This window comes from Nannospalax galili, unplaced genomic scaffold (assembly GCF_000622305.1).
Source record: "Nannospalax galili isolate Female #2095 unplaced genomic scaffold, S.galili_v1.0 scaffold87, whole genome shotgun sequence".
Taxonomy (NCBI): domain Eukaryota; kingdom Metazoa; phylum Chordata; class Mammalia; order Rodentia; family Spalacidae; genus Nannospalax; species Nannospalax galili.
In genome coordinates this window covers 2,776,678-2,795,469 of record NW_008360320.1, presented here as the reverse complement: position 1 = coordinate 2,795,469, position 18,792 = coordinate 2,776,678, and the positions used below count along the sequence as shown (strand labels likewise).

The window sequence follows — 18,792 nt, the reverse complement described above, 5'->3', positions numbered from 1 at the left end:
GTCAACAATGCTGCACCTCACACAAGGGGCAGTCACTCCTTCCCTCAGTTAAGCCCTGATGCCCCCATGCTAGCACTTCGTTGACACCACACACTGCACCACACCACACAAGACTCCATGAATGTAAAGTAATGAATCCTTGGCCAGCTGTTGGATGTTTCAGGCTTGGATTCTGAGGGCTTTGATTGGTTATTAAAAGAAATAAGTATAGTAAAGCAAGGAAGGGCATGGAACATGAAAGCAACATGTTCTGTGCCTGCCCTGTGTTCCAGCTGGTTTAGATCCATGCAGTTCTGCTAGAGAGGCTGTTCAGTCATGAAGCTGAACTGTTGACCCGTGTTCCTACCATATCCTGTATCCTGCAGGACTTTTGTCAGTTAGATCTTTCTCTCAAGTTTAAAGATATCCTTCTTCTAATGGAGAAGGAAAAACAATACAAAATGAACAAACAAGCGAAAAATCCTTCAGGGACAGCAGCAGGAGCTCAGCTGGTACAATGCACTAGCTGTTAGGAGGCAGCATGAATAGGAAGTGGGGCAGGGCTATAAACCTCAGGGCTCACCTCCAGTGGGCCACTTCCTCCAGCAAGACTCCACCCCCTAGTTTCCATTTGCCTCCCTGACAGCAAAAGAATCTTCAGTATTATCCCTTTGGCCTTTTGTTTTGTTTTCTTTTTTAAAAGAAATGGCCGAATGACAGCTGCATCTGGAGCTCATCACGCCAACTTTCAGGCATGATCCATATGTCATTTGGTGCCCTCTAGTAGAATAATTCACAAAGCATATTAATTTAAGCATTGGAAAGAGTTGCCTTTTCTGACAGTGATGAGTTATGTGTTCTTCTGTGTCTCCTTAAGCTCCTAGGAAGTACAGAGCAAAGGGCAATGCAGCAAATAACACTGTTCATGCAGGGAGAGCGCCATCCCTGCAGTCTTTCGTATCCTTACATCCAAGATAGCACTTATTCAGTATGTTAAGACATTTGATATGGAAGTGATTTGGCACAAGCCTCCTAAAATTCATTCTTGAAACAAACTGGGTAAAAACCATTCCATATATGTGAAGGAACCTTTCAAATTTTGTCAACATGTTTCTACTAGGTTCTGCCATAGATTAGATCTTAAATGACCTTCAGTGGCCTGTGTGTTAAAGGCTCAGTCCCCAGGCTATTGGGGTGCTATTGGGAAGTGGTGGAACCTTAAAGAGGTAGCATGTTTTGGATGGACTTTAGGTCATTGGGGGTCTGCTCTCAAAGGTGATAGTGGTACCCTGGTCCCTTCTTCTTCCCCTCTCTTGTTTTCTGGTCTTGAGGTAAGCAGTTGTAGTCCATCATAATGTATTCCCTCACTGTAAGCTCCAGACAAGATCATGAAATGAAGCTTTCAGGTAAGCCCAAATGAACTTTGTTTTAAAAAAAGTTAGTTATCTTGTATATTTGTAATAGTGACAGAAAATTGGTTAACATAGGTTCTTACCATTTATTCCAATATTTGGATAAAGCATGGCAAATAGATCTAGATTCTTTATATGTGAGTCTTAATATTATTAACCATTCAAGCTTTTAAATCTTGTCCATGTGTATTTTTGCCATCTTGCCCTTCTAGTATTGTGAAAGCCTTCTTTAAAAAAAATGTAAAGTTGGAGCTGGAGAGATGGCTCAGTGGTTAAGAACACTGGCTGTTCTTGCAGAAGATCCGGATTTGAATCCCAGCACCCACATGGCAGCGAACAATTGTCTGTAACTCCAGTTCCAGGGGATCCAACAGCCTCTTCTGTCCTCCGCAGGCATTGCACAACATGGGTGCACTTACTTACATGCAGGCAACACACATATACACATAAAAACAATAAAATCTTTAAAAAAATTTTTTTAAATATAAAGTTGTATCTTTGACAAAACTATAGTTGAAAAGCTCCAACTTTGGAAGCATGTTTTTGCTTTTTCTTAAAATTTGGATAATATCTTAAAAGACACCTTTAAAATTAGAAAATCTCTATCCAAGTTGCATACTTATTGGCCCTGTAGTATTAATTCACAATTAGATTTAGCTTTATCTACATAATGAAATTACTTTAACATTAGCACTGTTTTGGCAGTATCTTTGATTTGGTTGCATGCAATATAGTAAGACGTATGACTATGGCATTGCAGAAAATTCGTCTTTATGCATAGAGATTATATGCTTATTTCTCTGAGGTTTTGATTCTGTGTTTGATATGATTTTTAAAATTTTATGTGTATGAGTGTATTGCCTACATGTATTATAAGTACATCTATGTCATGCAATGCCCACAGAGGTTAGACGAGGCCATTGAATTCCCCCGGAACTGGTTGTTAGCCACTATGTGGGTGCTGAGAATTGAACCTGGGTCCTCTGCAAGAGCAAACAGTGCCCTTAACCATTGACCCATCTCTCCATCCATGATTTTTTTTTGTATTATTTAAAGCAGTGTAATGAGAATGAAAAATATTACGGGAATACTCTCTTACAGTTATGATTCTTTATGGCATAACTGGAATTCTTCATTAATCTCCCTCCATAAATATCATACTTTATTAGAAGCAGAAAGAATGTCGGTAGTCATTTATTTCAACTTCTCACTTGGTTTCAATAGGAAGAATTTCTGAATCTGCTTAAGAAATGAGTGCATGGAACTCAACATTGTTTGCCACATTTGTTCCAGCTAATACGAAATGAGTTTGGACAATTATAGCTCTTGGTCTGATCTCTAGTCTCCTGGTAATGATGTCTATAGGAGTGGGAGGGAAGGAGAAGAGGGGGGTTTGGCTCCTCAGATTTCCTGAGCTCTAAATAAAAGATACTTTTTATATTAATAGTTATTTTCAAGTCATACAACAACCTAAGTTATCAACATAACTCTAAGCCACACTTTTCTTATTGCAAATGGGGGCAATTCTTCCTAACTCTGTGGTCATCTGGTTATTAAATATAGAGTTAAAATATAGAATCTTAATTCTAGGTCTTTTTAAAGCTAAGGCAAATGTTTTTCTTCCCCTCAAAGAATATGTATTAAATCTTGTAAGTCACATCTTATCAGTGGCTCATACTTATTTTTTGGTCCCAATAGTTTATAGGAGCTCAAGGATTTGGTCTTTCTTGTTCACTGTTTTAAACTAAGTGCTCAGCCACATCTTGCTATAAGGGTATGACTTATTATCATGCCACTTTCAAGATGTGAGCAAGTGGAAGCCCTCCACAAATATTATGTACCATAGAGAGCAAACCCACTGAAGGTACAAACTGAAGCCTTTGGACTGGCTCCTAAAGCCCAGGGGAGCCTGGCAGCCTAGCCCTCAGGTCTCCTAGAAGGGAGTAGGACATAAATCCCACAAACACATGTTGTAAATTTATGGGACCCTTTACCAACTTGGTTTCAAGCCAGAAGCAACCCAGAGCCTACTCTAGTTGTGAATAGTGAAGTTTTTGGCCAAAGTCCCTTTTCAGAGGCGTGTTCTCACCTATTCCATTCTTTCCAAGTAAAGTTTCAGCACTTATTTTGAATTTCCACTTTGCCTTCAATCCTTTTTACAAGGGAAGCCAGGCCTATTAAGACTGTTATTAAAGTGCCTGACTGCTGGATAAGTGGTGCTTGCAGGAGGTGCGAACTGGAGTGTTGATGGGCATGTTGGGCTTAGTAGCACTGCTCCCCTTCAATTATCTGTTTCATTTGTTTCATTGGCAGCTGAAGATGCTTTTGTGCTTGCTGACTCATTTTTTTAGGAATTGTGTAAGAAATGTCAGTATTCACTACCCCACTTTGGTCTCTTCAGGTTTCTGTTGGAGTCCATCATTGGCTTTGGGCCCTCTGCCAGCTCCTTACTGCCCACACCTTTGTTCTGCTCACCACGAACGGTGTTCTGTCTAGGTCATAGATAATGATGTTGGTTTGATTTCAATATGTATTTGCTGTGTGTGTGGTGTGTGTTGCACATACATTTAGGGGATATAAAAAATAATGTAGGTCATTTTCCTATGTCAGAAGAAGTCAGTCATGTGATGTGCTGCTCCTTGAGGCTCCCATCAACTTTCCAGGGGTGTAAATGAGGTGATCACCAACACTGGCCTGGGAAGTTGTTGTTCTGAACCAAGCTCCATGAATCAAGTCTTTTCTTCTGGGCAGGAATGGGCTGGTCTCAGGAGGGGTTTCCTTGATTTGCATTTGGCTACCTGTCATTCTCCTGAATGCTGTAGAGTTCCTTCCTGTATCTCTACCAGAATGCCTTGCAGAAATCTCTGCCTTCTTCTGCCCAAGAAGCTGTTTGCAGACTTAAAACACAAGGAAGGCCAGCCCCACACACAGGGTTTCTGTCCAAGCCTACTCCTGGATACACGCATGAGAGCTGCATGTTCTTTGAGTGAAAGATGTTTGGAGTTTTCATTGGGTTTGAGGTGTATAGACGTACATTTCATGATATATATGGAAATTTTTGGCTTATGCATCAGAATTTGAAACCATTCACAGAAAGCCAAATCATTGTAGCCATGTTCTGAAATGGCAAGCAGCAGTTCTTAACCATATATGGTCCTTAGAATCCTCTGAGCTACTCCATTCAGGGTAAGATATGTCCTACACACACTTTTACAAATTACCTTAGGAAACTCACAGGTTACCCCTCATCCCACATGAAGAAGTAGCACTGTTCTGTATGAAGACCTTGGAGAAAATAGCCTGAATGGTTTACTCGAACACGTATTATAGATTTTTCTCCCTTGAGGAACAAAACACACCCTCTACTGTAACCTTGTCTGCAACAAAGACTGCATGAATGCCGGCTCAGCAAAGTCTCTGCTGATGATTTTTAGTTTAAAAGCTCCGTGCAATGATTCTCAATGTACAGCAACTCCTGAATGCTCTGTTTAGCCATTTACTTTTTCATTACCCTACTGTCTTTTGCTTGTGGAAAATAAAACAGTCATGGTAACACAAACCTGTACACTAAAAAAGATAGAGCTAGATACTGGTGCTCAGAAGACACCGTGTATGGTAATAGATTAGAAAGCTTGCTCTAGAAATATAAGACACTTTTATTCAGCTCATTCCTCATTTGACAGGTAAAACCTTTTTAGTTTTTGGAGAATGTTGATAGAATGAGGATTTGCTGCTTCGGTTTAAAGTGGAAATGAAAATACAGTTTGGCTATGTAGAAGCAACACTGTAAGAGCAAGCCTTCATTGTTTTACCTTTTGCTGTTTGTTTAGTTTAGTAGCCAGGATGTACCATGTAGAAGTTTTGGAGGGTCTACTATATTGGTGGTGATATGTTATTGTCTTCTGTGTAATGCCTCTGAGCCTCCGTTTCCCCACTTGGACAATGGTGATGCTCTAGTTTCTCCAGGCATGTTTTAGAGAGTGGAGAACCCAAAAAGCAAGTCTTGTCCTTAGACTTGTTCATTCAGGCTTTTTGAAAAGTTATGTATTTATTTTTCTTTTATGTGTATAAGTGTTATGCCTACATGTATGTAAGTGCACCTGTGTCATGCAGTGCCTTAGGAGGACAGAAAAGGGTCTTGGATCCCCTAGAACTAGAGTTATGTATAGTTCCTAGCCACCATGTAGGTGCTGGGAACTGAACCTGGGTCCTCTGCAATAGCAGCCACTGTGCTTAACCACTGAGCGATCTCTCCAGTTCCTCATTCAGGTTTTATGTTTGTTTGCTTGTTTATGTGTGTTTGTGGGGTCATGTATGTGTACATGAGTACACATGATTACAGAGGTCAGAAGTTAACATGGAATATTTTCCTCAATTCATCTTTTTTTTTTTTTTTTTTTTTGAGATAGGGTCTTTCATTGAACTTGGAATTCACTGACTGGCTAGGCTGACTGACCAGCAAGCTGCAGCGATCCTCCTGTCTCCACCCCCACAATGTGGTGGTTACAAGCGTGCTGTGAGACCATGCCTGGGATCTAAACTCTGGTCCTCAGGCTTGTGCAGCAAGTGCTCTTAGCCACTGAGCCATCTCTCCAGCCCTGCTTTTGTGTGTGTGTTCTCTCCATGGGGCAAGTTTCTTCCCATCATAGGACCTAGATGGCTTTTCTTTAGATCGTTGGCTTAGCTGGTTTCTTCTCATCACTTAGTACACCTGTTCAAATGTCACTGTATGTGATATAGCTCTTCCTCCCACTAGCAGATCACCTATTGTCTTGCCTTTGTGGCACTTATGACTGTCTAAAATTACATTTTCCTTTGTGTGTTGTTTTTTCCTTCTAAATTGCAGTTTGTATGAGAGAAAAGGCATTGCTGGGGCGTCAGTAATAACAATGTCTGATCTATCGCGGGTGTCAGTAATGACATGTTGAATGAATGAATGAGCTTTAGTTTCAAACAGAAGTTACTTTAGGAAAACCAATGATTTTGATTTGTGTTTCTACACTGAGAATTTGCTCATAATAGTCATAATAGTGAATGCTTACATAAGAATCAGCAAAACTCCAAGCATGTAACTAATTAGATGGTTCGTGTTTTATATGATTTAAGCAATTTTATTTTATTCTCAGGACTCTACAAAATAGATATTATTACTCCCATTTCATAGGCATAGGCCCAAAAATGGGATATAGGAAGGTTAAAAAACATGCACTAGACGTTACAAGGGACAGGTGTGAATGTGGGTATTTGAGCCAGTGCTCTTTGCCACCCAATAGAAAGTGCTTGGCACTCAACCATGGGATTCATTGGCCTTGGGCTATTCAGACCTCATTTCAAAATGACTACTTTTATGCCTCTTCTACAGAGGGGGAAGCTGGACATGCAAAGCTCTAGCAACTTATTTAAGGTTCCAAAGCTCTACTGAGTGATGAAAAGGGGCTCTGAGTGTAGACAGTGTGAATCTGAAACCCATTATCTCAGGAGCCTTGTTCATAGTACATGAACTCTGTGGATTGCTCTTACAGTCTAGTCTTTCTGAGGCCTGGGGAAAATAGATTCATCTCCCCCTCTCAAAGTGTCTCCACTGGGGTATTGAGTACCTGTTCCTTGGCTGCAGATTTATAACTGTGGAACAGACCAACTTAGAGGTAGGAATAAGAGAAACAGATTTTTTAAAATAATACTTTTATTGATTCTTTGAAAATGTCATACAATGAATTTTTATCATATTGAACTACTCTTTCCTATCTCACATCTACTCCCACTTTCCTATGGCCCTACTTCCTCTCTTCTTTTTTTTTTTTTTTAAAAAAAAGCCTGTAGAGTCCAATTTGTGTTTCCCAAATGCTCTTGGGTGTGGGTCCATCCCTTGGAGTATGGGCAACCTACATGGGATTACAGCATAAGAGAAAACTAACTCTATCTCCCTTAGTTGCCAATAGTTCCTCAGCTAGGGGTGGGGTTTCATGCCCCCATCCCCCCCACCTCCATGCTGGGATTTTATCTGGCTTGGGCTTGTGCAGGTCTTGTACATGCTGTTACGAACAGTATGAGTTCATATGTGCAACTGTCCTGTTGCATCCAGAAAACACTGCTGCACTGTAGTCATCCACTGCCTCCGTCTCTTACAGTCTTTCTTTTGTGACGCTGCTCTCTGAGCTTCTGGGGGAGAAGTGTGAAGTGATGTCCTTCCTATCTAGGGCCGAACACTTCAGTCTCTTATTCATTGCACGTTGACCAGTTGTGGGTCTGTGTTAATTGCCTTCTACTGCAAAAAGAGCGAAAAGCAGGATTATAAAATATAATCTAACTGCCTTCCTCTTCAAAAAGACCATAAGAATAAAATTTAGAAATATGGTAACTGAAAAGTCAATCTTTGTTTCTAAAATAAACTAGAAAAAAAGTTTTAATTTATTTAGGTCTGACTATGTAGTGATCTAAAAGTACAGTGTATAACATTTAGACTATTGAATTGGAAATGTATTCACCAGTTTGCTTCTTCTCACTGACTGTACTCTTATTCAGTCTAACCTGGGCAAAGGCCCTCTGCAGGGAGTGGAGGATGTTGCACTGTCTTCTGTCTAATATTCAGTTCCATATCCATGCATATGTGTTACTTATTATGTGGAATCAATCGCAAGTAAAATTCTAGAACTCACACATTGACTTCAGAAAAGTGTTAGTGTGAAGAAAGAACTGTGTGTATATATACGCAGAGATTAAACCTTTTTTTCTTTGACAATTTCTTTAAGCCTGGAGACTAGTTGATTCAACAAGAAGAAAATGAGTTTGGCCAATATTGAACTCTAATATTCAAACACTTCCACAGAACTCTTATTACAAGCATTTTATCTACACGGTTCGATGTGATCCTATCTGAACTTGTATGTGATGCTCACAATTATCCAAATGTGTGGGCAGTGTGGGTATTATTAAGCCATTTTACAGATGAGGAAATTGAGGTTAATAGAGTTTAAAGAGCTTGCCCAAGGTCAAGTAGCTAATAAACAGCAGAGCCAGCACCTGAACCAAAGTCTTTGCACTCCAAAACACGTGTTTCTTTTGCTGCTCCCACACACCACACCCTGGCCAGAGAGCCTATTAGTGGTGAGACTACAGGTTTAACTGCAACTACAAGGTTGGCGTCTGGAGGGTAGATCCTGTGGATTCTGAGGGGGTCCTCAGATGGCATGTCTTTCACTCAGTACTGTGAGCATGTCTTTTGTTCCACTGAGTTTCAGTCTTGTCTACTTAAAGTGTGTGAACATAGTCATAGTGTTTGTGGACCAGGACCAGCATTATGTGGCTTCCAGCATTCAACTTTTATTCTGTTCCTCTGGAGCCTCCTGGCGGTTTGTCCTTGCACCCAGTGTGACAGGTGCGGTTGGGGCTGGCATCTCAGTGATTCCTCCTTTCCCATCCTTGAGTTTAGGATCTGACAGAAATTTTATTCCCAAGATTTACTTTCTTTTTACTCGATGTTCTTCCCACTGGCATTACTCTTATGATTTCTTCCAGGTTTTGACAGAGTTGCAAAATTTATAAAACACATGTGTTTACTCGGGGAAGGGATTTCAGAAATAAATGGTTCAGTGACTCCAGGTGAGCAAACCAGGAACCCAGGTTGATTGAAAAGATTACATGATTCAGCAGTCTTGCCTCAGACACTGCAGGAACCTGGTTTTGCCAGGCCTGTGCTGGCTGCCCATCTTTCTGGATGACAAGGATCATTGGGCATCCAGCAGGCCAGTAGAAGGCAGTAATCCCTTAACTTTCATCTAGATGACACATCTTTGCCACTATTGACTTTATTCAGCAGATTGAATAAATTTGAATAATTGAGCTTTCCAAACAGAAGCAACACATAACTCCCATTGATGTGTAAAACACAAATGAGCTGAACAATCCTATCTTTTCCTAGCAGACCTATGAGTTTGGTGGGCCAAGTCCAAGAGGTCAGAATGCTGCTCCTCTATCATGCCTTAGCTGTGACTGCTGTTCAGATCCTTATCTTCTCAGAAAACCGGGCATTTGCCAAGAACATCAACTTCTATAATGTGAGGCCTCCTCTCGACCGTAAGTAGGGGTTGCCTTCCCCATTCCTGACTGGAGCCCCTGTTCATCTACCACACTTGGCCTTTCTCTGGAATGGGGAGAGAAAGGGTGTCCATTGCTTCTGTGGTTGAGGGTGTGGTGATGGAATTTTATTTCATTAAAATGGTTTGGTTTCCTGCTAAAATCTTATAAGGCTTCTACTTTAAGAACACAAAAACAAAACAAGCCTCTTGTGAATAGTGCCCCTGGGTCAGCAGAGGAAGTCAGTGCTCTTGACCAATTTCTTCATTAGAGAAGAATATTGGCTCTCAGAAGTTTCTGCACAAATTATATACCCATTGTTCCACATGGACGTTAGCAGTTTTTGAAAATCCATTAGAATGCTTGAAATTGGAAGACAATATGACTCGGATTTTTATTATGTGATGCATAATTGCCATTAGCAACTACTACATAAAAGATTTTCCATTGATAGTAGTCAGGAGGGTGAGATGTGGGACATGTTTTTCTTTTCCTTTCTCCTTTTTTATAAAGCTTTCCTGGCACTGGTGATACACAACAGGGCAAGAAGGATCTTTGTCTTAGCCCTGAATGAGATGGGAATCATTAATATTCTTTGCTTCGTATTTCTTTATTGTTCAGGGCATTCAGTCTTTTCTGTCTCTGTTTCTATCACATATCTATCCTCTATATACCTACGTATATACCTACCTACCTATCATCTATCTCTCATCTATCCATCTCTCTATGCAGTTTGTCATATGATACACACATATATACATAAACACTATATATCTTGAAATATCACTGAAATATACATTCCTAAGTTGTTAATGGCCATATACTGATAGCTGAAATCCATGCACATAGTTTTCATAACCTTAAATTACTTTAAAATGTCCAACATTTTTAGTCTAAGCACAAATTTTTGATGAGGTGAAAATCATTTTAAAAGAGAAAAAAGAAGTTGTATTCATTATATAAAATCACATAGAAAATGTATAAAAGAAGTTAAAATGTATTCATGATCCCAAGAGTGAAAGGTGTTCATCTTTATACTTTTTATTTAATATTTTTAAAATTTAAAAATATTTTCCAGTGATTTTTCTATATACATATATTTAGATATGTGATAAACTGAAATGATATAAACAGTTTTACATTAGTTTTTTGCTCTTTATGTTCTATTTTGAATAATTTCCCATATTTTTAATATATTTTAATGGTTTTTATGTTTAAAACATTTGTGTGGCTGGTCTATAGTTTAGTTAGTCATTTTCTATCAGAAAAAAAAATCACAAATAAAGGCCTGAAGTGTAGCTCAGTTGGTAGTGTTTGTCTAGCATGTAGGAAAACCTGGGTTAGATTTCCAACATCTTGTAAACTCAGTATAGTAGAGCAAGCCTATAATCCCAGCACTTGGGAGGTACAGGCGAGGGAGTCAGAAGTGCCAGGTTATCCTATCTACAGTAGTGTGGTTTGGGTTTTGCATTGACCTGTATTCTTCCAAACTGGGAGGATTAAAAGTTGTACCCTTGTCTATATAGAAATAGCAAATTATTTTTTCTTCTTGCCTGTTAAAATAGCAAGATACATGGCCCGCAAAAGCAGAAGGACATAAAGAACACACTATACACTCTCAGTCCATACTGTTAGCAACTCAGAATTTCTCTTTTCCTTAACATCTTTGGCCTGATTATAAAGACTTAAGAATTACTGTCATTCTTGAATCAAACATTACATTCCTATTTGAGGTCTGATGTTATGACAATGGGCATATATCAAATGAGATTACTTATTTGAGGTAAATGTAGCTGTACTGGGAGTGCACATGGAAGGAAATTAGCATGGTTTGATATGACAGGGACCCTACTAGGTATTTTTCTTTAAGTCCCATCTAATCCTCACTATAACTCTACAAGCCATGGAGATCTTCATTGTTATTATTGTAAATATTGTTGTATCTTAGAAGTTAAAAAAATCACACAGTAGTTGGTGGGAAGGACAGAATTCAAGCTTAGGTTAATCTAGACTCTAGTTCTTTTCAAATATGATACAAGAATAAAATTATTGTTTCTAATACCACTACCACCCTCAACCATTCCCTTCACCCCCTTATTCCAGTTGGTAAATTGTAATAGAACGAGTGGCTTATGGGATCATTTTCATTACTCTGTAGTAGAAGTTCATTACTTAGTAGAAAGAAAATAAAGAAAATGGCCAAAAGCCTGATGGGTACATCCAGTCTTCCCAGAGACAGAAATTCTATAGAGGATGTCCTGTATGTTTTGTTTCATCTAATAAAAGTTGCTAATTTTGTGCCATTTTTGATGTTTGAGATTTTTGTCTTTTTGTGACATCACTTTGCGTTTTTATTTAAAGCCACACCATTTCCAAACAGCTTCAAGTGCTTCACCTGTGAAAATGCAGGGGATAATTATAATTGCAATCGATGGGCAGAAGACAAATGGTGTCCACAAGGTAAGTGTCTGAGCTTGGAAGACTTCACATTCTTTACCTCGCTTTATCTCCTGACTTGCTCAGAGCAAGATGTCTTACATAATAGATTAGCATACCAACAGCCTGATGACATTATATAAGATATTTCTTGTAAAGACCTATCCAAACATCAGACTATCCTGAGAGAGCTCCAGAAACTGGAGACACAACCTTAATGTGCAGTTGTATGCATCTTGAAGAGGAATTTCTTAAATGGTATTTATCAAGAACATTGAGACCACAGTGTTGACTAAGGCATTCTAACAATTCCAGAAATGCTTGATGATAGCCTAGAAAAGTCATACTTACTGGCTTACAGAAAAGAAAGGTTTCTGCACTCCACTCTTGATATGCATTGATGCTTGAGAAACTCTTTTCATAAACATCTGATTATCCTTGCTAGCTCACTGACACATCTCCAGTGCTCAACCCAGTGCCTGGATCCTAATAGACACTCAGTAAATATTTGCTGACAGAATGAATGGATGGATGCCTTTGAGTAGGTAGCTTGAATATACGTTAGAAAAAAGATCTGATTGACCCAAACAAGGACCCAGATGGAGATCCATAGGAAAAGCTTGCCAGGAAGAGGGACTCTCAAATGTAAAGAAATCCCAAGACAAGAATCGGCTTGGCCTCTTCAGTGAACAGGAAAGAGACTGGCCACTGTGGCACAGTGGAAATGGAGACAGACTCTGAGAGGGACACATACATATACAAGGGCATGACTTCTTTTTCTGATAGAGTATGGAAGTCATTGAGCATGTGATGGGAAGGCACTAGAGGTTTAAGCCAGAGAGCACATGATACTAGTTGTATTCTGAAGTATTCTGAAACATTGCTCTAGCTGCTGCATGGAGAATGGAACTCTAGGGACAAAAGTCAGAGTACATCGAGTGGAGACAATCATTGCCTTCCAGTGGAAGATGGAAACTGGAACCCAGGTGGTAGAAATAGAGTTCTCGGGAAGTTAATGATGTAATGCAAACAAAGTTAGAAGTAAAGCAGACAGAACATGCTATAGAAGTTTACAATTGAAAATTCCACTTAAGAGAGCTCCAAGGAGATTGAGCTGCTCAGGTTTTAGGATTGCCTTGTAGGTTTTCAGGTGCAAAGGACTTAGAAAAACAAGCAGCAAAACAGACTTCCAGAACTAGAAATCACTATTTTGGGTCTATTATTACCATGAGTCGTTGGGAAATTCTGTACCACATTATTGATAGTGGGGGAGTAGTCTTCCTCCAGATAAAGCCAATCCATGAAACCAATAAATAGCACACACTGGTTCATCACTGGGCCTGAGAATATTACCCTGCTAAGTTTGCGTGCACGCCTGCAGCTTCTGATGGACAGTTTTTCATTATCTCTTTCCCTGAAGAGTCAATTACAAAAATAATTTTTCTTGAGGTTCTTTTGCATTTCTATAGCGTGACTGCTCTTAAATTGTTATGTGTTTATACATGTACGAGCATGTGCATTTTAAAGTTTTAAAGGTTGATTGATGCCTAACTTATTTCCTAACTATTTTCTTACTTATTCCAAACATATCATTCTTGACAATTTGCTTTCATTTTCTCCTGAAAACCAAATAGAAGGGTTAGAATAGCTGTAAAATGTGGCTCTGCTTTGGCTTTCCTTTTATGGACCATTCTGTTCTTTTGAATTGTACTCAGAGCTCTGTGCTTACTTGTTCTGTGCATAATGCTCCATTCTGTGGTTTATTAACCAAAGCCACCTTAACATACATCTGAGGAAGCACACACGGCTCCTTCTGGGTTTTAGAATGTCTTGTCTTTTGAAACAAGGCAACAGGAGGCTGTCCATCCCCAGGACAGTGCCAGCAACAAGAAGGGTGGCAGAGCTGGTGCTGCCACGGCCCCCTGAGAAGCCACTCTTAAAGGTCATAGTGTGGAATGATCCCACATTCCAGCACAGCCTGAGAGCTCCTTTTTTACCACCTGCCAGGCAAGTCTCAAAGACACTAACCATCTGCAATTATAACTGATGTGTCATTTCTTACTTTGCTCTTTGCCATTATTTAGAGCAGTGATACTCAACCATTTGTTGGGAGCAAACAGGCCTGGAGCTATTGTTCTTTGTCATCTCAGGTTTCTGTTTCTCTGTATAGCTTCACCTGTGGTCTGTCTATGCTTATGATGGGTTCACCATGTAACAGGACACAGTACAAAGGCTACGAAGGATAGTTCTTGTTTTATTTATGCTAGCTTTTGTGATGACTGGTTAAGGGCTGCTTTTGCTCGCTCTCTCTCTCTCTCTCTCTCTCTCTCTCTCTCTCCTCTCTTTCTCTCTGTTGTGTGTGTGTGACTCTGTATGAACACTTTCAGCTGCCAGTTTTCAATTCTTCTGTGAGTATAAATTTAAATGCCTTCTCCAACGCAGTTAATGGTTCCCTGTCCTTCAGCCTCTAGAAATCAGCTGTTCTTATCTAGTTTAATGCTGAGTATCCTGGGCACCAACAAATTATACCAATTAAGATCACAAATCCTTGGAGCCTACCTGGGTTAGAATCCTACCTCACACCTTCCTACCTGTGTGACTGTAGGCAAGAAACTCTGCCCTGGCTTCTGTATCTTTAAAATGAGTGTGCTAATTTGGCCTACCCAAAGCTTGTGGTGAGGACTGAATGGATAAAACCGGTTGGAAGGTACCTAACTAATGGTCCACAACATGTTCGCCATTATTATATTCCTAGAGGTTACAAAAGTCCCATCACTGTGCTTATTAACATCATTTCACTAAAAAGAAAGCAAGCTCACAGGATTTGGCATGACTTGTGACAGAAGTTCTAGAAGCTCAGTCTCTTAATCTCAGTCAAGTTTTCCCCTTGTTCAGGATCATTGCTGTTGTGATGGGTGGTGAATAAACTAACAAGCATCTCCACAGCGTTTGGTAGCAACATAAGAGACACAGAACCCACACAGAAAATCCTAGGGTGTCATATGAAATCACTTTCTTAGGAGAACCCCAAGCCGTGAAATGTGTGTGGCAGAAGTTATGAGGATAGCTATGTAAAATAAACTAACTGAACAGAGCAGGATGGCTAGGAAACAGGAAGTAAAGAGGAGAGGAGGAATGGAGATACACTGATGAGGAAGAGTCGAAGATGTTGGAAGAATCAGAGCATGAATAAGAACCAGGAAGGGCGGTGACCTGATGTTTGATTCTGAAAACCGTCTTTTGAGTTCCATTTGCCACGTGGCTTCTAAGAAACAGAGGTTGAGTTGAGTGATGCTCGAGCAGATTTTTAGATCTGTTGATTTTGACTCTGTTGTTGCCTTAATTTAGACTTCCAGAACACATTCCTAGAGGAAGAGAGTGCCAGGGACATAAACTTGCATATTCAATGACAGGGCTGCAGATTTGATGCAAACTTCGTACATTTTCTTCTCAGCTTTAGCTGACGCCAAAGGAACGGATCCCATTATATTCATTTTCAAAAACATATTAGAAGCTGATGTCTTTGCAAAAACACCACCTAGGAACTCTAGAGTTCACTGCTATTAAATATCTCACCTAGACCTCTAGAGATTATCCTGAATTTTAGTTATTTCTGGAGCGATTTTTGAGCGTTCTCTTGTGACATGAAAAATCAAGTTACTTTTCTTTTTCTCTCATTTTTACCTAGATACACAGTATTGTTTGACAGTTCATCACTTCACCGGTCATGGAAGAAGTACGTCCATTACCAAAAAGTGTGCCTCTAAAAATGAATGTCATTTTGTTGGTTGCCGCCACAGCCAAGGTTCTGAGCATACGGTAAAGATTGTGTGTGTGCATGCATGTGTATGAAGTTGGTTTCCCAGGTTTCACGGAGTGGTGGTAAATTATACATTATGAAAGAAGTAGGAAGAATGAACAATATGTTAGACCTGTTTGTACTCTAACAAAAGACTGTGTTACAGTGTAAAATAGAAAGCAGATAGTATTCTATCTTCAACAAGAAGTCATGTTATTGAGTGTTAATTCCCATTCCCCAGAGATAGACTCTAGGCTTTAGACCTTGTATGAACAGTCTGAAACCAGCTCTGTTCACCCAAGAACAACCCAGCCATGAGCAAATCCAGATCACATGTTCAGTCAGGAATCACCACAAACACTTCCCAGGGAAACCGGAAGCCAGAAAGGGGGAAAATGATGACAATTTTTGCCGTGGAAACTTTGTCTTACCTGCCACCTCTGCTCAGAGGAGAAAGTGAAAGTTTAGAAGAATAAGATGAATTATAGTTACACTATGGATCAATTCATCACTTTAATATCCTCATTCTAATGCCCCAAACAAGAATTTTATATGCCAGAAATCCTAAAATGCTTGAGAAAAAAATTACTTGACGTTACATTGATTTCATGAAGTTTTAGAATTTGTTGTAGCATGTATGTGCTGTACATACACACTCTGATCATGTAGGATCATATGGATGACGAGTACAGGGTCTGAATGCTGGTGATGCTGGAGGGGAGCATCCCTGACTGAGTGAAACAGAACCTCAGGTAGAGGTCCAGGGCATCAGGATCATTTTTGAAAGTTCCCAGGCTAGGCATAGGGGTTCATGCCTGTAATCTCAGCACTCATGAGGTGGAGGCAGAAGGACTGTGAGTGTGAGGGAGCTTGGACCATATAGCAAGACATTTTCTCAAAAACTGAAAACATTAAAAAATAAAAAACTCCCCCAGGTAAATTTGAATCTCTAGTAAGCAGGCTGGGGAGCCACTGATGGAGCTGCACAAAGTCACTGCATCTCTGCTGCCTCACCATCCTTGAAGCCTGTATGCAGGGCCAGGCTTGTGGGGCAGGCATCGTACCAGGACTGCATTGATATTACAACATGTGGTGGCTTCCCCTAAAGGATTCTTAGAAATCCTTATTTTTTCCTACTCAGCAGGCACAATTATCAAACTGTTGCTGCAGTAATGTTGGGAATTGAGAGGCAGCATAGGTAATAGCAAGCCATAATTATTACTAAGAAAGAGAATCAAGTTCAGAAGGTTCCTACTTTCACTTTGGTTTCTAACAGGCCTGTTGTGATTTGGTGACTCAGTGGCAACTCAGGCAGCCTAGTTTAGTTACCCTCCCTCTTCACCTTGGTTTTGCTTGGGTTTGGTATAGATACATCAGAGTTCGAGTGAAAAGATGCTCAGGATGGTGTTTCTCTTATGGCTTATTGCAGGGGAAGGAAACCCACAGGCCTGGGTGACACTGGATAGCCAACCGCACATCTGCTTCTGGGGAAGCTAGAGCAGCCTGTCTTTAGTTTTTGCTTATTCCTTCCTCTTTCCTGCTGTTGACTCCCTTTTCTTTCGTTGGGGCAGGAGTGTAGGTCTTGCTGTGAAGGAATGATCTGCAATGTAGAATTGCCCACCAACCACACGAATGCAGTCTTCGCTGTCATGCATGCTCAGAGAACATCTGGCAGCAGCATCCCCATGCCCTACCTCCCAGTGCTGGCCTGGGTCTTCATGCTTCCCTTGCTATGATGCCATCATTCCTAGGAGAGGCAGAGACCAGCACTCTAAAGCACAAGGCGGGAACACTGACCTCTGGAGTGAAGGCCCATCAAGCACTAGGTGAAGAGGACACATTGGACCCCAAAGCAGAAGCCAGTGGTTTGCTTTGCCGAAATGCTCCTGCATGAAGTCATGACATTGAGCATGGGGCTTAGTAGGGACGAAGAGGATTGCCTGCCTTCCAGCTTCCTGCTCAGTTCTGGAAGGAGGGTCCTGCCAGTATCATTGATCAGTTACAGTAGCCTGATAGGTCCTGGCCTGACTGGGCCTTTAACTGGAAACACTTCTTTGATCTCATGGACCGCCCCCCGCCCAAACCCAGAGGCTGCTGGGTCAGACCCTCTGGTTTCTACGATTATCTCTGAGCAGCTCTGTGAAATTTAACCCTTCTACCCATGGACAAGCAGTTTCCCTAATGTGATGGCTTTCAATTACTGTAACAACTATTTGAGATAATAAGCTCATAAAGAGAAAAGGTTTATTTTGGCTGGCATTTTGGAGGTTTCAGTATATATTGGTTTGGGGCTTGTGGAAAGGCACATCATTTTGAGATGTGTGTTAGAGCGTGAACAGCCACTCATAATGGAGATTCAAAATGGGGAAGGAGGTGGGGAGAGAGGAGAAGGAGAGGAAGAGGGAGAGGGAGAGAGAGTCCATGGTTCTCTTCAAGGACGTGTTCCAAGAGTCCTAAAACTTCCTAATAGCCCCCACCTCCTAAAGGCCCCACCTCCTAAAGGCTCCACCTCCTAATGGTACCCAACAGTCTAGGGATGGAACCTTTAAATGTTGGACATTCAAGATTAAGCAGTAGCACCTGCCAATAGCCTAGTCTGTAAGAAAGGCAACTAACTGTAGGAAGAACGTTTCCAGTCAACATACTATGAAGTGTGTGTGGGGGGGGGGTAAACTTGTAACTGTGTTGTGTAATGCATTCTGTGTTTCTTGACTGATGTGGAGGCCTCTGATAAAGCACATTTACCATTGTCACCAAAGCTGTTTTTCCATGCATCACAGGTGATATATGCTGGCTGAAAGAATAAAATTTTATGACAAAGTGGCTTAGTTTTTGTTTGTTTAGCTTTGTTTTGAGGACTCTTTGGGGCTAAATGCAAACATTGTATTGAGATGGTCAGGAAACTTTGCTGACCAAGGGGATGCCACTTCTTTATCACAGGTATCCCCAGAAGCAACAGCTTACGAGACCCACTCACAGGAAATAGCAAGAAGCCCCTCTTCTCTGAATATCAAGACCAACAGAAGAACCTCTTTATGTGTATGTGTGGCCTTGTGGTTTCCTCTCCCTTTTACAGCACTGTTTCAGAACTGC

General features: G+C 40.6%; 1 protein-coding gene across 6 annotated transcripts in view; it reads left to right on the top strand.

The window, feature by feature from the left end:
- Nucleotides 1-18,522, top strand: part of Lypd6b (LY6/PLAUR domain containing 6B) — a 210,410-nt gene extending 191,888 nt beyond the window's left edge. For 4 of the 6 annotated variants that reach the window (XM_008825164.2, XM_029559711.1, XM_029559712.1 and 1 more), the window contains 4 exons: nucleotides 9,310-9,464; nucleotides 11,826-11,924; nucleotides 15,589-15,719; nucleotides 17,271-18,522. In XM_008825164.2, the coding sequence (XP_008823386.1) occupies nucleotides 9,317-9,464; nucleotides 11,826-11,924; nucleotides 15,589-15,719; nucleotides 17,271-17,435 (543 nt within the window). In that variant the 5' untranslated portion in view covers nucleotides 9,310-9,316 and the 3' untranslated portion in view covers nucleotides 17,436-18,522. The remainder of the gene's footprint in view (nucleotides 1-9,309; nucleotides 9,465-11,825; nucleotides 11,925-15,588; nucleotides 15,720-17,270) is intronic. The other 2 variants (XM_008825165.2, XM_029559713.1) reach the window with 1 other exon arrangement.
- The last annotated feature ends 270 nt before the right edge of the window (nucleotides 18,523-18,792 follow it).